The sequence below is a fragment of the Petromyzon marinus genome, chromosome 44 (assembly GCF_048934315.1).
Source record: "Petromyzon marinus isolate PM22_M1 ecotype Great Lakes invasive population chromosome 44, UKy_Petmar_22M1.pri1.0, whole genome shotgun sequence".
Lineage (NCBI taxonomy): Eukaryota > Metazoa > Chordata > Hyperoartia > Petromyzontiformes > Petromyzontidae > Petromyzon > Petromyzon marinus.
Genome location: NC_133710.1, coordinates 1888257 through 1907795, shown reverse-complemented (window position 1 = coordinate 1907795; position 19539 = coordinate 1888257). Strand labels below are relative to the sequence as shown.

Genomic DNA, 19539 nt, shown 5'->3' with positions numbered 1-19539 from the left:
TGTCCTCTCGCATCTCCTCCTCCTGTCTGGCTGCCATCCAATCCTGGATTGTGCTTCTCTCAATCCATCCAAAACATCATTTTCTTTCCGGCCTCTCCGTCTCCTCCTCCTGTTGCCATCAACTCCTTCCTTTCTCTCTCCCTCACTCCTGCTTCCTCTGCCCTCAATCTTGGTGTCCCCTTTGACTCTTCCCTCACTTACGCCCCAACCCACATCTCCAAACTCCTGATTCATGCTCCGATCTTTACCCGGCCTGGACTACTGCAATTCTCTTCTTCTCGGTCTCCCCGCCTCTGCTCTCACTCCCCACCAACAAACTCAAATGCTTCCGCGAGGGTAATTTTCAATCTCCCATTTAACTCTCAAACTTCGCTTCTCCTCCGTCATGTCCAATGGCTTCCCATTCGTCTTAAAATCTCTCCATGGCCGTGCCCTACCTCACCTCGCCTCTCTCATTCCTTCCACGTCCCCCTTCACCTCGTCCTCTTCGTTCCCACTCTTCTCTCTCCCTGCCTCTCCTCCCTGTGCCCAATCCCATTTCCGTTCCTTCTCCATCCTCGAATCCCTCCACTGGAATCAACCTCCCCTGTGCATTAAGGCAGTACCACTCCTAAACCTCCTTCTGTTCCTCTCTTAAAGTTCACCTCTTCTCCGTTGCCCATTCTCTTCCTCTTCTTTCCCCTCACCCCTCCACTCCTTCCCATCCCTCCCCTTTCGTGATCCCCTAATTACCCCTCTATTGCTGCCATCACTCATTCCTCAATCTTCGCACGCCCCTGCCATCTAAATCATTCTCATGTCGCCGTTTCTTTTTCAAACTACTTCAAGCGCTCTATAAATATGATATTAAATTAGACATTGTATTTGGGGGGGGGTTTAGGTGTGAGGGGGGAAAAAACGTAGAACCCATGGGAAAGCCATGCAGAACTGGGGGAGAACGTACACACCATGCATTCAGAGAGGCACCCAGAGGAGACACACGCATCACTTGTGCGGCGCGGTTCAGAGTTGCCGGTCCACAATCAGCCAATCGAACTGCTTCCAAGCCAGAATATTTATCCCAGTTGTGAGCATTCGTTTGCCAGTAAGGGGGGGGGGGGATCGGCGATTTGTGCTGTGTAAAATTCCCAACTGAGCAATTTGCGGTGTGACAGTCAAATTTAAAATCCGACGCGGGCCACACGATGGCCCGCACTTCCAAATAACGTCAGGGGATCTCTAACGTCCCCTTTCAAGCGGACGGTGGAGCGTACAATTATTACGGTTCATACAACACGCCGCAGTAATTGTCATATGAAACGTGCGCTTAGAGTAACTGGCTGCTATAAATTTCCACGTGTTAAGCCACTCCGTCGCCAGGTCGCTTTTGAAAAAGAGCTGTGGCTCAGTGGGCGTGACCCGGTAAAGTAAAGAATAGTAAGAAATCTAAATTGGGTGCTCTGACCACAGCCCAGGGTTGGATGTATGTAGAACTTCTTCCGTACTGACATCTCGCCAGGGTTGCGAGATGTTGTCAACTACCTTGCCTGGTATGGAGGAGGTTGTGGGTTTGATCCCGACCGTGACGCCTATTGTATATTTGGACTTTGCGTGTTCTCTCCCCAGGACTTCTGGTTGTGCCCTCAACATTTAGAACCAATGTGCATCTAGAGTATTTTCCTGCTGCTATAAATGTCCACGTGATAAGCCACTTGGTTGAGCTATCATTTGTGGGCCCCAGTGGGCCTTATCTGGTAACATAAAAATACCGTAGTTGAGTTTAACAACACAACACGTGACGGTGGGGGCCTTACCCAAAATCCCCATGTCGTACTTGCCCTCCTTCTTGGCCGCGTCGATAGTGACTTCAAACGTGTCGATGAAGTACTGGAAGATGGCGTTCTGCTTCGTCACCTCCATGCCCAGAATCCGGTTGAGGAACTTGGCGAGGCCCAGCTCTGCTTTGTTTCACAGTGGCCGTGGGCGAGTACAACAAAACAATAATACACGCACGTTTCAACGCGCCGTGCGATCGTCACCGCATCTTCAAATCTGTCAAGAAGGGGGGGGGGGGGGGGAGTACTAGTTGAAGAAGAGCTACAAAGGAAAGTAGGAGCAGACCCAAAAGTACCTTGATTCGGTCCCAACTGCACGCCATTGTGCGAGTACTGGTTCATGCCTGCATGAGAGAGGGGCGAAGGCACTGCATCAGCATTGCCACTCGGAGGAAACTGCAGTCGGGGACGACGACGGAGGAGTGAAAACTCGGTTTCGCGACAGTCGCCGTTTCCGCCGGTAAAAAGTCAAAGCCTCTCGCTCGAGATGAATGAAGGAAATATTCAGCATCATCAGCGCCATCATCGTCATCATCATCCCTGCCGCCACCATCATCGCCATAGGCAACGAGAAATGCGGAGTCTTTATTTAATGACTTTAGGGTGATTATGGGGCCAAAATAAATGACTCAATGATATCCCACTGCACTTTACCCCCAAGCACTCAGCTGGGAATTTGGCTGAAATGGGCACATTGCGGAGAGTCTCTCTACCGAGTCACCCAGAGGGGACAGTGTCTCTACTGAGTCACCCAGAGGGGACAGTGACCCTACTGAGTCACCAAGAGGGGACAGTGACTCTACTGAGACACCCAGAGGGGACAGTGACTCTACTGAGTCACCAAGAGGGGACAGTGACCCTACCGAGTCACCCAGAGGGTACAGTGTCTCTACTGAGTCACCCAGAGGGGACAGTGACCCTACTGAGTCACCAAGAGGGGACAGTGACTCTACTGAGACACCCAGAGGGGACAGTGACTCTACTGAGTCACCAAGAGGGGACAGTGACCCTACCGAGTCACCCAGAGGGTACAGTGTCTCTACTGAGTCACCCAGAGGGGACAGTGACCCTACTGAGTCACCAAGAGGGGACAGTGACTCTACTGAGACACCCAGAGGGGACAGTGACTCTACTGAGTCACCAAGAGGGGACAGTGACCCTACCGAGTCACCCAGAGGGTACAGTGTCTCTACTGAGTCACCCAGAGGGGACAGTGACCCTACTGAGTCACCAAGAGGGGACAGTGACTCTACTGAGACACCCAGAGGGGACAGTGACTCTACTGAGTCACCAAGAGGGGACAGTGACCCTACCGAGTCACCCAGAGGGTACAGTGTCTCTACTGAGTCACCCAGAGGGGACAGTGACCCTACTGAGTCACCAAGAGGGGACAGTGACTCTACTGAGACACCCAGAGGGGACAGTGACTCTACTGAGTCACCAAGAGGGGACAGTGACCCTACCGAGTCACCCAGAGGGGACAGTGTCTCTACTGAGTCACCCAGAGGGGACAGTGACTCTACTGAGTCACCCACAGGGGACAGTGTCTCTAATGAGTCACCCAGAGGGGACAATGACCCTACTGAGTCACCCAGAGGGGACAGTGACTCTACTGAGTCACCCACAGGGGACAGTGACTCTACTGAGTCACCCACAGGGGACAGTGTCTCGAATGAGTCACCCAGAGGGGACAGTGTCTCTACTGACTCACCCAGAGGGGACAGTGACTCTACTGAGTCACCCAGAGGGGACAGTGTCTCTACTAACTCACCCAGAGGGGACAGTGACTCTACTGACACCCACAGGGGACAGTGTCTCTACTGACTCACCCAGAGGGGACAGTGTCATTACTGAGTCACCCAGAGGGGAGTGTCTCTACTGAGTTACCCAGAGGGGATAGCGACCCTACTGAGTCACCCAGAGGGGACAGTGGCCCTACTGAGTCACCCAGAGAGGACAGTGTCTCTACTGAGTCACCCAGAGGACAGTGACTCTAGTGAGACACCCAGAGGGGACAGTGACCCTAATGAGTCACCCAGAGGGGACAGTGTCTCTACTGAGTCACCCAGAGGACAGTGACTCTATTGAGTCACCCAGAGGGGACAGTGATTCTACTGAGTCACCCAGAGGGGACAGTGTCTCTACTGAGTCACCCAGAGGACAGTGACTCTACTGAGTCACCCAGAGGGGACAGTGACTCTACTGAGTCACCCAGAGGGGACAGTGACTCTACCGAGTCACCCAGAGGGGACAGTGACTCTACTGAGTCACCCAGAGGGGACAGTGACTCTACTGAGTCACCCAGAGGGGACAGAGACTCTACTGAGTCACCCAGAGGGGACAGTAACCCTACTGAGTCACCCAGAGGGGACAGTGACCCTACTGAGTCACCCAGAGGGGACAGTGACCCTACTGAGTCACCCAGAGGGGACAGTGACTCTACTGAGTCACCCAGAGGGGACAGTGACTCTACTGAGTCACCCAGAGGGGACAGTGACCCTACTGAGTCACCCAGAGGGGACAGTGACTCTACTGAGTCACCCAGAGGGGACAGTGACCCTACTGAGTCACCCAGAGGGGACAGTGACTCTACTGAGTCACCCAGAGGGGACAGTGACCCTACTGAGTCACCCAGAGGGGACAGTGACCCTACTGAGTCACCCAGAGGGGACAGTGACTCTACTGAGTCACCCACAGGGGATAGTGACCCTACTGAGTCACCCAGAGGGGACAGTGACCCTACTGAGTCACCCAGAGGGGACAGTGACTCTACTGAGTCACCCACAGGGGACAGTGACTCTACTGAGTCACCCAGAGGGGACAGTGACTCTACTGAGTCACCCAGAGGGGACAGTGACTCTACTGAGTCACCCAGAGGGGACAGTGACCCTACTGAGTCACCCAGAGGGGACAGTGACCCTACTGAGTCACCCAGAGGGGACAGTGACCCTACTGAGTCACCCAGAGGGGACAGTGACCCTACTGAGTCACCCAGAGGGGACAGTAACCCTACTGAGACACCCACAGGGGACAGTGACTCTACTGAGTCACCCAGAGGGGACAATGTCTCTACTGACTCACCCAGAGGGGGACAGTGACTCTACTGACTCACCCAGAAGGGACAGTGTCTCTACCGAGACATCCAGGAGACATCGTCTCCAATGAGCGCAGGGGGGAAGTGCCCCGTGTAAAACCCACAGGAGTTGATGTAGTGAATCAAGAGTGAGTGAGCCAAAAGGAAAGACTGACTACCATGAGGAGAGAAGAAGCTCATACTGTGTAATCAACACCGAATCGGAGGCGAAGTACAGGCGGAAGTGATGATCAGGGCATGCTCACGAACCGTACCTTTCTCAATGGAGTAGTTTCCTTTGTAATCCTTCGTAATCAGCCCCACTCCCACCAGACCTTGCCTCATATCTGTAACAGCAGCGCATTGCAGTCATCCTCCAAATAGCCACTGTTCATCCGGCCGGTGGCCAGTACCTTCTTTGGGAAATTGTGATGACAATCAGAATCGGAGCCTTCATTCGGACGAGAGAAATCCAATACCGTGAGACCATTTACAATTTCACTGCAGTGCAGCAAAAAAACAAATGTTGTACTGCACTTGTACATCCCTCATCTCTGCACCCTCCTTCCCCTCCACTGCCTTTCTCCAACCCGCACCGACCAGCGTGGCGAAGGACGGCCAAAATAACTCCCCCCATGGCCCCCACACGGCACGGGGAGGGCCCTCGCGCAGCAGCGGCCTGGCAAACAAAAGCCGATCGCCACATGAAGACGGCACGACGCGTGCGGCAGCACGGGAACTCTCCCCGGGGGGGAGGCACCGCAAGGAAGAGCCCCTCTGGAGGCCGGAGCACCAACGACGGGAGGAGGGGGTGAAAGGTGGCAGCCGTCGAGACGGACCTTCGAAGAAGTCACCCTCGTAGCTAGCCGGCGGTGGGACCATGTAGTGGAAGTCGATCTGGTTGATGAGCGATTTGAGGACCTTCTCCATGGCCTCCCTGCCGTACTGCACACGCGCACGTCACGGGGAAACAAAGCGGCCAGCCGATCGGATCGACGGGTCTTCACATCGGAGTCGACCGAGCGCCCCCATTCAAAACACGAGAACGCTCACACCTTTACTGTAAGTCAATCTCATATCCCCATTCAAAAAGACAAGGATGCTACACCTTTGCTCTTGGCTCTCACCTGATAAAGCTAGTTGTAATTACTGGTGAAACGTCGTACTCAGATTGTAAATGTTGTGGATTTGCTCTCCAACACACCGGTGTGCTGTACTCGTAACGAATTGGCACGTTCTGTTTACGTGACAAACCTTACTAGTTGGCTGTGTCGGGTGGTGGCGGGGTTTAACGACACATTTATATATTTACGCGATCTAACGCAAAAAAACTATATTATAAATGATAGTGGTCGCGAAAGCCTGTTTACGTGTTAAACTGACATTTGCCTTATTTCCATCTCATTTCCCTCTCTTTCTTTCTGCATGGTGCCAAGATATTGTCAAGAGAATCGATGATGATGATGATGATAATAATACTTGCAAGGCTTCTCGATGCGCATGGTCCCCCCTGTGTGTGTGTGTGCGGCATCATCTTCAGACGCGGACGCCATCGGATGCTTTACGAAAGCAATCTCCATTGGACAGTCGAGATGAATGCCTCGAATAAGGAGGAGGGTCTATTGCATTTTATTTGAAGACAGCTTGGCACGGGCGACACGAGGGTTTGGGATTCGATGGCACGACACTTCTGCGTCGGATGAGACAAGGGTCCCACATCAGATGAGAACATCGTTCTGTATAGGGTCAATGAAGGTTTCTGCATCGGATGAGGATAAGCGATCAGTGTATTGGACACAATTCGGGTTCTATGTGGAATGTGAAGTGGGTTGTGTATTGGACCGTAAGATGGATTGTACTTTAGGGATAATACATTAAGACGTGACGGAGGTTTTGAGGAGTGTTTTGACCACACTTCACCACGCGGCTCAGTGCGGGCCCGGTGGAGGTCGTGGAGCACAGACGCTGGAGCACGGCAGCCTATAGCACCTGTTTATCCATGCTGCTCACCTATCTTAAGCATTACACAGCAGGCTCGACCCCCACCGAGCAACAGAGGTGTGACAAACCACTGGGCTCGTCCTGGGTTCTTCTTTCCATTCTTATTAGCGCTGGAGCCATGCTCATCATAGAGGTGCCAATTTGACATTATTACATTAAAAAAGCACCTGTTTGAGATTGTTAATTAAATAGTTGCCTCAGTAAAATTACTAACAAATACATTTTCATTCGGGCTGTTAAACATGTCACTGGCACCTCAAAAATACACACTTCACCTTACCACCCACAAACTTACCAGGTCCGTAATTTCTAAAGAATTTGTCATTTAAATCTGTTTGCGGTTTAATTTTTTGTATTTAAAAAAGTGCACGCGTGTAAGAGCGCGTTTAAAACCCGGGAAAGCTCTCCGCTCACCTTGTTGTCGAAGTTGAATCGGCTCATGTCTCGCGACTCCGTCGCTCGCCGATCTCCGTGCGTCAGCGCTCCCTGCGTGCGTCAACACACAACGATGAGACAAACCCCGCGTGGATAGACACACGGCCCGGCTTCACCGCTATTCGCTAGCTCCTATTAAGGCCGGCAAGGCCAGAGCGGCGGTGATGCGATTGGCGCCACTCACGTTCAGCCATATAAACAAAAATAATGTGAACTTGTAAGGGCGCCACTACCACACAGCATTCGCTCACTCTCGTAGAGAGAGAGAAAACCACTCGGAGGGACGAGGATCACAGACGGGGTAGGAGGGCAGCCACGCGGGGTGAGCCGCCACCAAGTTCCACAACCAAGCTCTGCGGTCCTCTGTACATGAAGGCGTTATCGGCCAATCAATGCGTGGAGAGCGGAGCGTCCGGAGAAGGCCCACGTGGACGAATGGGCAAACGCTCTTTCCAATACAGATGGAGTCCACATGTCGCTGCGCTGCCTTCACCTGGCGAGCCAGGGCACGGCAACTCCACGACGCCCACATGAAGGGAGTTGTTGGTGGATCAACGTCTGTGCGTTGATCCACCAACAAGTTGCTCTGGCACCTTGAGATGTTACCGCATTGGAGGCTCCGTAGAAATAGTAACACCACGATTCAAGCCCTCCCGCTGTACGCACTGTGGTACCTCGCCATGATGTGCTCCAGATTTAGCAACTTTAATGTGAAGCTCCAATTTGTTTACGTTCCACGGCAAACGTTCAGGCGCCAGATGTCCCGAGGCGCCCAAGTGTCAGCGTCCCTGACTGGCTATAGTCTCCTTCGTGTGTATTCGCTATTCTAATTTTTTTTTCCCCCACATACCATATTTAATTAAAATTATTTCTTACGGAGGAAAATGTGCTTCGATTTCAGTACTTTCGATTTACGTTAGTTACAGGTGACTGACGACCTGCTCTTAACGCAGGATCCCTCTGGGTCCTGGTTCCATGCGTGACTCAATGGGTTCTCTGCTGCTCCTGCTGCTGCTGCTGCAGTGAAGGTAGACGACTAACCTCAGCGTTGGACAGGGCGATTGTGGAAAAAAGCAGAGCGTTGCGCGTCACACTCACCAGGCTTTCCAGTCGCTTGGCCACGATCGAGGCAAACCTCCTCTCTCCGGCGAGCTCCGAGATGAGGAAGAGATACTCAGGAGCCGACACCTGGTTGGAGCGGTGCGTGCGACCTGCACGCGCGACACAATCGACAGGTGTCTATTAATTATGTTTTTAATATACAAAAGAAAAATGTTTACCAGGTAAGGCCCACTGAGCTATTTAGCCCACTGAGCTATAAAGCAGAAGTGACCTGGCCACAAATGATAGCTCAACGAAGTGGCTTATCACGTGAAATTTATAGCAGTCAAATACTCTGAACGCACGTTGATTCTAAATGTGGAGGGAAAAACCGGAGGATCCGGAGAAAAATGCACGGCGACCACCGGGGGAACATGCAAACTCCAAATATACAAGTAATTAAGGGTCGGGATCGAACCCACGACCTCCTGCGCACCAAGTGAGGTAGTTAACATCTCACCACTGCGACGCCCGGTCAACAACAAGGCTAGCGGGAAGCGCGGTGTCAGTGAGCGTCGTTCTCCGTGAAGTTCCTCCGGGTATGGCGGCTCCAGTTGGCACTCAAAAAGTAAAAAAACGTTGTCTCAATTCATCCGAGGGAGCTCACCTCCACTGTTGGTCTCAAAATCAACTGCAAAAGTTCCACTGGACGACGCTGTGCGCAAGCATCGACGCAGGAAGAACATTCTCTCCGCTCAGCGGTAATCGTTCAATCGCAGAGGAACAATGGGCCGGAATCGACCCCGGACCTGGGATTCGAACGCATGTATTTTTGATGGTGGGTTCAAAGTGCCACCCGGCCAGATTCGTACAATTGCTGCACCGCTTCGCTACGCCGGGCGGTGGAGGGTCTTGACGACACAACTGCAGGCGGATCATTCCGTAACACCAAAAAAAAATCGACAACGAAACTCGAAAAACCAAACAAAGTTAAAATGAACATCATCCTCGTACCGAACTGCTGAATGGCACGGTCGGCGCTCCACGGGAGTTCGAGCGTCATGTGAACGCGCCGCCTCTTGTTCTCGGCTCGCCGGTCGGCCTGCAGGGAGATGCCCGAGCTAGCCGCCTCCGAAATGATGGCGACGTGCTGCACACGCACGCATGCACACAAAGACAAAGATCCACCGTGGAGCCTTAACAGACTGCTGGGGCAAGTGCTGTTAGAGTAGCAACTGATAAAGGCCGACACACGGCACACCAGTGGGATGGGTGGCCAAACACCATGACCGCCCCGGCCCCGCTTTTGCCTCCCGCAGTGGCAACATTTACACACCGCACCAGGTACTCATTTAAGGCTGAGTTGACCTAGGGGAGGCCCAGGACCGGTTCAGATAAACGTCACTGCTGTTGGTGGCCGTGGGCGGAAATTGAACTCCGGTTGCCGGGTTTGCTCACCATTTCAATCAATTCACAACATTCAAGCCAGTCGTTTTTTCTATTCATTCGTCTGCCCGTTCACTCATTCATGCATTCATCTGCTCATTCGTTCACTCATCCATTCATTCATTCTTAGTCAGTGACGAGACCACAGACAACCCCTCCTCCTCCCCCCCCCCCCCCACTCGACGGTCACGCACCTTCTCGCCGGTCATGAACCGCTGCTTCTCCTTGATGTTGACGATGTCGATGTGGACGCCGGGCTCCGCACGTGACTCGTACGCGACCTTGCCGTCCGCCTTCTGCACGATGCGCCCCTTCCTCCCGGTCATCTGGCAGAGCGGACGCACGCACGGGGGGTGGTCAGAGGCGGCCGGACAGCTTGCGGAACACGCTCAATGAAACGAGCGACATGTGCCAAGCCTGGGGAGTGACAGTTGGGTTGCCGGTCACTTGGGATTAGGCCACGGTGGGTAGGAGATATTAACTACTTCTCCTGGTATGCAGGAGGTCGTGGGTTTGATCCCGACCCTGATGCCTGCTGTATATTTGGAGTTTGCGTGTTCTCTCTCTCCCTGTGGTCGCGTGGATTTTTCTACGCGTCCTCCGAGTTTATTCCCTCCACATTTAGAATCAACAACACGTGTTCAGAGTATGTCACTGCTATAAAGGTCGACACGATAAGCTATCATTAGTTGCCAGGTCGCTTCTGAAAGAGAGCTATTAGCTCAGTGGGCCTTCTCTGGTAAAATGTAAAAGTTAAGTTTTATAGTTTCATCAATTGCGAGACAAATATTTTACTACATTACTCGCGTGTACGTCATTTATTGAGGAAAGAGTCTCAATATTGTTTCTCAAAGAGGGTTCAGCACGAGGATGTTTGACCAAATTCCACCAATGTGTTTTGCACGCGTGAGGGTACCTGGGGAAGCATCTGCGCTTGGGCTTGGCCACCATGGCACAAATGCCACGGTAAATCCTTTGAGCGCCGTTTTTTTTACCCAAGTTGATGGGCGAGTCTTTTAATCGGTTTTGCCAGCTTTCTCTCGGGTAAGTCGCCAACAGCAACGTAACTCAATACCAAGGTCGGTTCAACTTCACGAGAGCTATCGTGCCCAAGCCGTATACAGACGGACGGGGCCGCCGCATCACCGCTTTCAACCTCAGAATTCGATCAATCGGTCAGAATTTGATCCAATGCATCGGCGCTTAAAAGGAGGGTTAACGACGAATTTGCTTAAACGGAGGGTTAACGACGAGTACTTTCGGCATAAAACCACCACGTGGCCCGGATCCAAATCACGAACACGGATCTCCGCGACGGCCAACAAGGCCCTATATACACGCATCCTCCGTCGGAAAGCGTCGATAACGGGTGTGTGCATGTGTGTGCGTGCGGAGCAACAATAACCTCGGCCACTATGGAAGGCCCTCCCAGCTTCTCGATGAGCTCGTCGAGAGTGTTCAGGGGAAGATCCTTGGTCAGCTCCTCCACCTTCCTCAGCAGATCCTGCTTCATCTCAAACAGCATTCCTAACAGGGCAGCGGCAGCAGCAGCAGCAGCAGCGGTAGTTCAATGTTAATGTTCAGTTTAATTGAGGGATTACTGCTGCGTGTCTGGTGTGGGTTCTCTGGGACTGTGTTGTTGCTGTTGCTGTTTTTGCTGCCTTGTCTACTTTGGATTGGACTTATATAATTAATGTATTAATTCATCATAATAATTTACATTTCGAAGGTGCATTACATCGGAAAGAATCCAATGCGATGCCGTGTATGGAAAGCAGGAAATAAGACAGAGCCAGCGGTAAACGATCAAAACTTCTGGGAAAGGGCCATTTTATTAGAGGTGAGTTTTCAGGGAGGATTTATTCATTTTTATTCGCGACTTCCTCACCATTTTTGCTGTTTTGCACTCCTATCGTTTTTTTGTTGCTATCGTTTGCTGTTGTAACTCGCTGACCCCGTGCCCATACTGGACCGTCTGTGAAAAAAGAGCTTCAATGCTCATCGCGATTGCTCCTGCAGTCTAAACAAAGACTGACTGGGGACGGGCAGCAGCGGCAGCACCAGCACGCGGGCAGCACTAGGGAGGGCGGCACGACTCGCGTGCTTGCAACCCGCTGCATGGCCCTCTCTCGCGGGGGGGCCCGAGGCATGGGGGGCGAGGATACAAAACGGCCGGGGAAAGCCTGGGCCAAAAACCCGTCGTCCTAGTAGCAGCAGCGGCGGCTTTTGGCCGGCCGTCGAACAAAGAAGGTGGCCACCGCATCACGGGGCGCTTTCAGATGCGCTGTTTCTGCGGCCGTTCGGAACACTCTTCCTTCCGATATCTGGAAGCCATTGGAGCTATGCACTTTTAAAAAAAATCTAGATTGAAAAGTATTTCTTTAGAACTGCTCATATGAGTTTAGTTTGTGGTCCTTCCCCCGCACCTCCGAGAAGCGCGGTTGGCAATACGTATGGTGGGAAAGAAGTTCACCGTACATACGGATTGTTTTTTCAACGCAGCAGGGAATACTGCGTGATAACTGCAGCTACCACAAGATACACGTGACACATTTACGGATGGGAGAAGGGATTCGTTGTGATCTACCCCTTCTCCACACTGCAATGCCCACCGTAGTTTTTCAGCCAATGATCAATCACGATGTTTCTTCATATTTGACGGCATAATTCACAAGGCCTGTAAGGTGGCAAGCAGTGTTTGCGAACTTCTATTAAGGCTGGAACACCACTCGATGGGGGCAGTGTGGCCTGCACCATGGGGATGGCCCTCAGCTGCCTTTGTCTCTCCAGCTGTAGCCCGGTTGGTTACGTACGGTGCGAAAGTAAAAAAAAACACGCATGATTTCTTCAGAACTACGTTATGTGTTTAGTTTGCTGTCCTTCCCCCCGCACCTCCCATTAGCACGGTTGGCTACGTACGGCGCGAAACAAGTTCAACACGCAGTACGTACATATGCACAAGCGAACGCCAGCAAAATGCGACCGTGGCGCCGGTGCCCCGTCTCACCCGTGTAGTCAATGGGGACGGCAGCCGCGGACGTCATGGCTCGCGCGGGGTCTTCCGGCGTGATGATGATGACGTCGTCGTCGTCGTCGTCCTCCTCCTCCTCCACCTTGATGGTCCGCCCCCCGTTCTCCTGCTGCGCGGACGCCGTACGGAACGCGTTCATCATGGCCGCCGCCGCGGACGTCGCCGAGCCGAACGGCGGCATCGCCAGCGGGGGCGGCGGCGCCGCGCCCAGCGGCAGCGGAGACGCGGTGGCGCCGCCGTCGTCGCTCTCGCCCTCGCTGCGGAACTCCAGGCCGCTGTCGTCGCTGTCCCGGGCCTGCGGGCAGCCCAGCAGGGCCGCCATGGCCGGCGTGACGGTGGTGGCCGAGGCGCCCTCCTTCAGCCGCGCCAGCTTCCCCTTCCTGCCGCACCGCTCTGATTGGTGCAGCCGGGAGTGGGGGGGGGCGGGGAGGGACAAGGCAAAAACAAACCAGCCGTTTGTGTTGCGCCCCGGCATGCGACGTGCGCGCGTCTCGGAGAGGAGATCTTTTTTAGCCCCGTGAAGTCGGCTGACTTCGATTTTTCCAATTGGGTAAATTTTCACATCGCTTTTCAAATGTGGACCGTCACGCAATCTCGAACGTCCACCGCGAAGCGGACGGAACATATTTCACAATTAATACGCCCGCAGTATTAACCGGGGCGGGCCGAGGGCTTCAACAGTAAACCCCTACAACAAACGGCAATGGCGCCACCGCTCAGCTGTGTCACCACCCCCGTCGTCTGGGACGGTGGGTCTATTGTGTTGATGAATCGTACTAGAGCGTGCCTTCGATCCCTTGGCCCCCCCTTTAAAAACGGCTGTCGCCCCGACTTCCTCCTGAAGGCAAGGACCCCCCCCACCCCTGCCACGCAAGCCGGTGCCCAGCGCGACGACGACGACGAAGATGTCGACGACGCCACCCTTCTAGCGGCAAAGACAAAGATCCCCCGTGTAGCCTTAACAGACTGTTGGGGAAAGTGCTGTTAGCGAGCACCTATGAAGGCCAGAACGGTACACGAGGGGGTGGGTGGCCAGCACCACGCCCGACCGCCTTTGTTTCCCCCATGACGATGTTAACAATCCGCACCAAGTACTCATTTGATGCTGAGTCGACCTAGGGGAGGCCCAGGACCGGTTCAGATTATCGTCACCGGTGTTGGCCGTGAGCGGGAATCGAACCCAGATCGCCAGGTTCGTAGCGCAGCGCGCTAACCGCTACACCACCGCTCCCCACTTCTAGCGGCACACACAAACACACAGACGTGGGAGCAGAACAGAGGCGAGAGAGGGGCTTGCTCTTTTCTTTTTTTAACTACTCACAACTATGTTCACGTTGTCCGATTAGTCTGGTCATCGATAACCCTGTTGAGTCATCGATGACTTAAAGATGGGATATCTCGGCTCTACAGAGTCAAGCAGGCAGGCCTGGCGATGTGGTTGATCGGCCAAGGGGCTTTAAGGAGGTGACGTCGTCATCGCGTTTCTGCCTCTGGCCGGCACGGTCTTCACTGTGCGGTGTCTTGGGGTCACTCCTCACCATTGAGCCGTCTTCGTTTCATGTCTGCCTTGCTGCACGCATCTGCACACTCCTGTCCTAAGAAAATAAGCAGTAAGAATTCCTCCCCTTTCCAAAGCCGCATCCTCGACATGTGTTCACATTTAAATGCTTTAGAAAAATCGAAACCGCATCGGATGCCTTCACAGGAGCAGCCACGGAGCGGCGTAATGGCCAGCTCCCCACCACAGAACTTGCGAATCAGAAGTCACCGGTTTGATTCCTTCTTCCGGCTCGGCAGTGAAACGACGGTGCAAGGTTCTAAAAGCTCCCCCCTTCCCAAGGCCCCTGCCGCCTTGTTCCACCGGGCAGTATAAATCACTACGGCACAGATAGGGACGTGTGCGGTGGTGGGGGCGCAGCAACGTGGGGGCAAGGTGGGGGGGAAAAGCGTGGGTAGGGCCCACCTCTTCCAACACGTCTGGTCAACGTGGAAGAGGAGATCAAAGACCGTCTAGAATTCGTTCACGTTAAGGCCCCCCCCTTCCACGAGCAGCGGCGTGAGCAAAGCAATCGGCGGGGTCTGTGGCCTTTTACCTTTTGAAAGCCTTCACGAAGGGCCCGGTCCCAAACGGTGGTCCATGGGCTTTGCCATGTGCTTCCTGTGCAGCAGGGAAACCTCAAAACAAACCTCCTCCCCCGTGTATGTAGTTCGTTTGTAGGTTCCCTCAGCTTCACCGAACATAAGACTCACCTCCGTTTTGTTTTCTAGAATGATACCGCATTATATTTTAAGTGGACATCTATTTATATGGATAAAGTATGAGATATGGTTCAAATACAGTGGGGTAAAATATAAAATATATTATTAAACAAACTATCGTATGACCTTGTCAAGCAAGTGTTCATCCCTTAATGGTCCCTAAAATAGGTGCGACTTTGAAAGAAAATTATTCTATTCTCACTGCAAAAACTGCCACGTAACATAAACTGGTACCAATTTGGTTAAAAAAAAAATCTGTCCTATATAATCATTTCTGTAAGAGGAATGTGGAATTTCCACAACTGGTTCAGGGCTTCTGACAAAGATGCGTGTCTTTTCCACCCATATTGGCTGCGATGTCGTTATAGCAACCTGATTTACACGTGGTTTAAAATTCCGGTCACGGTTTGCCTTGGCCCATCATCATCATTTTGCCAAGGTGGATAAAATGAGAACTGCTTTTCAGAGTCAACAGTGGTAGCCTTACAGTCAAGACTGATCCCTAACTGAAGCAATGGGCAATTTCCACCACTGGCTCAGGAAACACCACTTGGTCCACTCAGCCAGAAATAAATACCTCTTCCGGCAAGTCAACAAAAGCACCGGTGGTGGTGCTGGCACCGACCATGCACCACCACCTCTCGCGTGTGACGCTGGCCCTGACGGCACTGATCCAGCTGTCAAATCAACGGCGTTGGCAAATGTCTCGGTGGCCCTGCGGTGCGTGGTGGGTGCGACGGTGGGTGTCACACTGCGCCAGGGGTCTTACTTATTATCCTCTTGGGTGCGGCTCGTACTCTGGCTTTTCCGCTCGGGAAATTCTTCTTGATCAGAGCCTTGAGGACTCCACTGCAGCGAAAGGAAGCAAAAGCACACGGTGCCGTTCAGAAGAGACCGAGGTGTCTCGCGCGTGGTCGCTGGTGACCAGGCCGAGATCGTTCATTATTTTCATTTGAGACTCCCTCCCCCCACATTCAACCCCCCTCTGGTGCCCCCTGTAGGCCTGGAATTCCCTCCTGCTGGTTATCTATGTAAACTGTACAGCGCGCGCACACACACCGCCTTCAAAAATCCAATATTAAATCAACTTCAAGATCGTATTCAGCATCTTCAAGATCCGGCATAGACTCGTAAACATGCCTGACACTTCCCAGTCATCTGACTTCTACTCTTTTTAAACACACTGTGCTAGAAAAACCAAGTCTATCTGTGAAAACCCTCAATAAACCTTGGGACAACGGCAGGAATAATTTAATTTGATTACAATAATACTTAAATTTCGATTTAAAGCTTTCGTGACTGCAATGATTCATCTTCTTTGGTTCTTTCGGTAAAGTCACGTAGAATGAGAATAAAGTAATAAATTGATAAAATAAAATAACACAATAACAATAATACTTATTTTAATATTTTTTCAATTGAATTCTTACGTTCTTTCTGCACCTACACAGATATCAGACATCCCTATAGACAATCGAAGAAGGCAAATGGGATTGGGCATGACACGTGGGCAGGACGTGACGATATCCATCGGACGAGGCTGCTGGTGGTGGAATTTTTTAGGTCATTAGGAATTTTCGTCATTGCTGTGGCTACGCTGCTGCACACAGCTGCCTCTAGTCATCCAGCACTGTGGTTATTCATTGTTATCATTAGGAACTGCTTTTTGTGTTTAGTTTGTTGTCTTTCCCCCGCACCTCCAATTAGCATGGTTGTCTACGTAGGGTGCGAAGGAAGTTCAAACATATTGATGGTAGCATCACTGGACCGTGAGAGACGGTGAATAGATAGGGGGCGCATTCGACCAGCAATGGATAGACAATGGCTGACGCTGATGGTGCGTGTCGGATATTAAATCATTTTACAGACGTTGTGGACTTTTTGAGCACGATCTATAATTCGGTACGAATTGGCTGCCGTTGTCGGCACGGGCATTGGAGTGGTCTCTACGAGTCTGACGACTGTGTGGAAGAGAAGACCTGAAGAGCACACGGTGGGAGGGCTGTCACAACAGATGTCGGAGGATGCTGCATGTCTACTGTGCAGCAGCTGCTGTGAGATCTGGCGGAGGGGGAGAGGGTGTGGAATCTACGGCTTCGGTCGTAACGAAGCCTCGATCTTGTCGACACGTTAAACCGACGGTGTAGGTTGCGAGTTCGTACCCAGCTGCCGAAACGAACTTGTCGATCGTCCCGTTTCCGAGCTCCAACTCCTCCCGGGTGCGTGCCTCACCGGTCGACTGCAGTCCGATCACCACGCACTGTCGTCGCGCACACGCAGCACGCGACAACGTCATCATCGGGAAGCGCCATCAAGGGACAACTGTGCCAGGCAAGGTACGCTTTGGGGCTCGCAGGTGGAGTGGGGAATGCTCGCAAGCACGAGGTCAATGGGTTAACTGGCTGAGATGACTGGCAGATCAATAGGACCTGCTCCAAAATATACCAATGTGCTGTGTTTGTGTTGCGGTTAGCGCACTGTACGAGTGCGATTACCGTGCGTGTGGTGCTATGCGCATGGCATGTGGGCGTGCGAGCGTGTGGGGAGCGGTGGTGTAGCAGTCAGCGAGCTGGCGCTACGAAGCCGGCGACTGGAGTTCGATTCCCGCTCACGGCCAACACCAGTGACGATTATCTGAACCGGTCCTGGGACTCCCCTAGGTCGACTCAGCCTCAAATGAGTACCTGGTGCGATGTGTTCACGTCGCGACGAGGGAGACAAAGGCGGTCGAGCGTGGCGTTGGCCAACCCACCCCCTCTCGCGTGCCGTGCCGGCCTTCGTAGGTGCTCACTAACAGCACTTGCCCCAAAAGTCTGTTCAGGCTATACAGGAGATCGTTGTCTTTCTTCACGTGAAAGTTGTTCGCCCGGTTATCTCTATATATATAAAAGGGAAATTTGTGAATATGTGTGTATGTTTAAAATGTTTAGCGTACTTGCCGAAATGCAACAAACTTGAAATTTGCCATGTGGGTACTTTCAAGACTGTACACCATGCACACATTATAAAAATACACTTTTGTATTGGGGGGGGGGGGTGTGCGCAATAATGGGTATATTTTGCACGGCAAGTGAGCGGTGACGTCACATCTGTGATGTCACCCGCATGCGGCAGCGTCACGCAGTGTGCCCGCTGACGTCACGCATCCCCCCACCCCAACCCTCCGCGTAGGCCGTGTATTAATCCAAGACAAGAATCCAAGTCTCGGGCGAAGCCGGGTCGTAAAGCTAGTGTACAATATAAATTCTCAACACAACAATCCCCCGCCGGGTGTACACAGCGTTGTTGGGCCGAGCGCTTAACCACGTGGCTCACCTTGCCCTGCTTGAGCGCCTCATGCGCCAGGGTGACCGCTTGCTGAACTTTGCCCGCGATGCACATGTACTTGAAGAACCGCTGGTGCGACGACCAGAACTGACCCCACAGCGACTTGCGCGACACGTCCGGGCAGACGCTGGCCGCGCGGTCAAACTTGTCCATCATCTCCAGCCACTGCAAGGCAAAGACAAACAACTTAAACACGTAGGCCTTCGCGACCAATATTATTAACAATGAAGGTTTTTTGGATTAGATCATGTAAATACAAATAAAAACTTTATTATGAAAGACAAAAGAACCTCCACCGTATTTGCCTTTACAGACCGTTGGGGCAAGTGGTGTGAGTGAGTGCCTATGAAGGCCGGCACCGCACACAAGGGGTTGCTGGGTTTCCAGCACAACGCTCAGCCACCTTTGTCTTTCTAGTGCTGATGTTTACACACCACACCGGGCACTCATTTGAGGTTGAGTCGACCGTACTCGGCTTCCCGCGCCTCAATCGACGGAATCTGTGCGAGACGGACCCGCCAGGGAGCATTGCTGTCGTGCGCTCTCTCGCTCACCAGCTTGACCGCGCGGTCGTACACGTTTCGGAACTGCTCCGGCAGCGGAATCTCCACCACGCGGAAGGTGACGCCGTGGAAGCTGAGCTGACGGGCGATGTACATCCCGCTCAGCTTCATGTCCATCGCCACGATCTCCATCCCGCCGACGCCCCTGACACGGCCCAACACGAAAGGTCATCAACACTGGCGCGCGCACGCACGCACGCAGAGATGCTCAGCCTAATGAGGCGCTGCTATCGAGCAAACTGTGCAGGCGGTGCAGCTGCAACGGGGCCCACGGGCCAGAAGGGACAGGGGGGAGGGGGGGGTGCGGAAAGAGGAACAGGGAGCCCCCCCCGAATCCATGAATTACACAGGGCCCATGCCAACAACGCTACGCTACTGGGGCCAAGTGTTGTTAGCGAGCACGTATTATTCAGGCCAGTACAGCACCCATGAGGAGGCCGTGGGTGTGGTCACCAACACTCCTGACAGCTCACCGGTGCTGATGTTCACACACACCATGGGAGGTACTCATTTAAGGCTCAGTCAACCTACAGGTGGGCTGTACATTGC

The 19539-nt window shown here is 52.8% G+C and overlaps 1 protein-coding gene across 7 annotated transcripts in view; it reads right to left on the bottom strand.

Annotated features, from left to right (window-relative positions):
* The window catches only part of LOC116951848 (protein strawberry notch homolog 1-like), a 115174-nt gene that overhangs the window by 16787 nt on the left and 78848 nt on the right, over nucleotides 1-19539 (bottom strand). For 3 of the 7 annotated variants that reach the window (XM_076073913.1, XM_032970637.2, XM_032970632.2), the window contains 15 exons: nucleotides 18982-19135; nucleotides 18416-18592; nucleotides 17263-17360; nucleotides 15870-15949; nucleotides 14380-14436; nucleotides 12818-13234; nucleotides 11216-11337; nucleotides 10005-10136; nucleotides 9379-9514; nucleotides 8422-8534; nucleotides 7303-7374; nucleotides 5727-5832; nucleotides 5163-5234; nucleotides 2111-2158; nucleotides 1794-1940 (listed from right to left, as the gene is read on the bottom strand). In XM_076073913.1, coding sequence (XP_075930028.1) covers nucleotides 1794-1940; nucleotides 2111-2158; nucleotides 5163-5234; nucleotides 5727-5832; nucleotides 7303-7374; nucleotides 8422-8534; nucleotides 9379-9514; nucleotides 10005-10136; nucleotides 11216-11337; nucleotides 12818-13234; nucleotides 14380-14436; nucleotides 15870-15949; nucleotides 17263-17360; nucleotides 18416-18592; nucleotides 18982-19135 — 1931 coding nt within the window. The remainder of the gene's footprint in view (nucleotides 1-1793; nucleotides 1941-2110; nucleotides 2159-5162; nucleotides 5235-5726; nucleotides 5833-7302; nucleotides 7375-8421; nucleotides 8535-9378; nucleotides 9515-10004; nucleotides 10137-11215; nucleotides 11338-12817; nucleotides 13235-14379; nucleotides 14437-15869; nucleotides 15950-17262; nucleotides 17361-18415; nucleotides 18593-18981; nucleotides 19136-19539) is intronic. The other 4 variants (XM_032970633.2, XM_032970634.2, XM_032970635.2 and 1 more) reach the window with 4 other exon arrangements.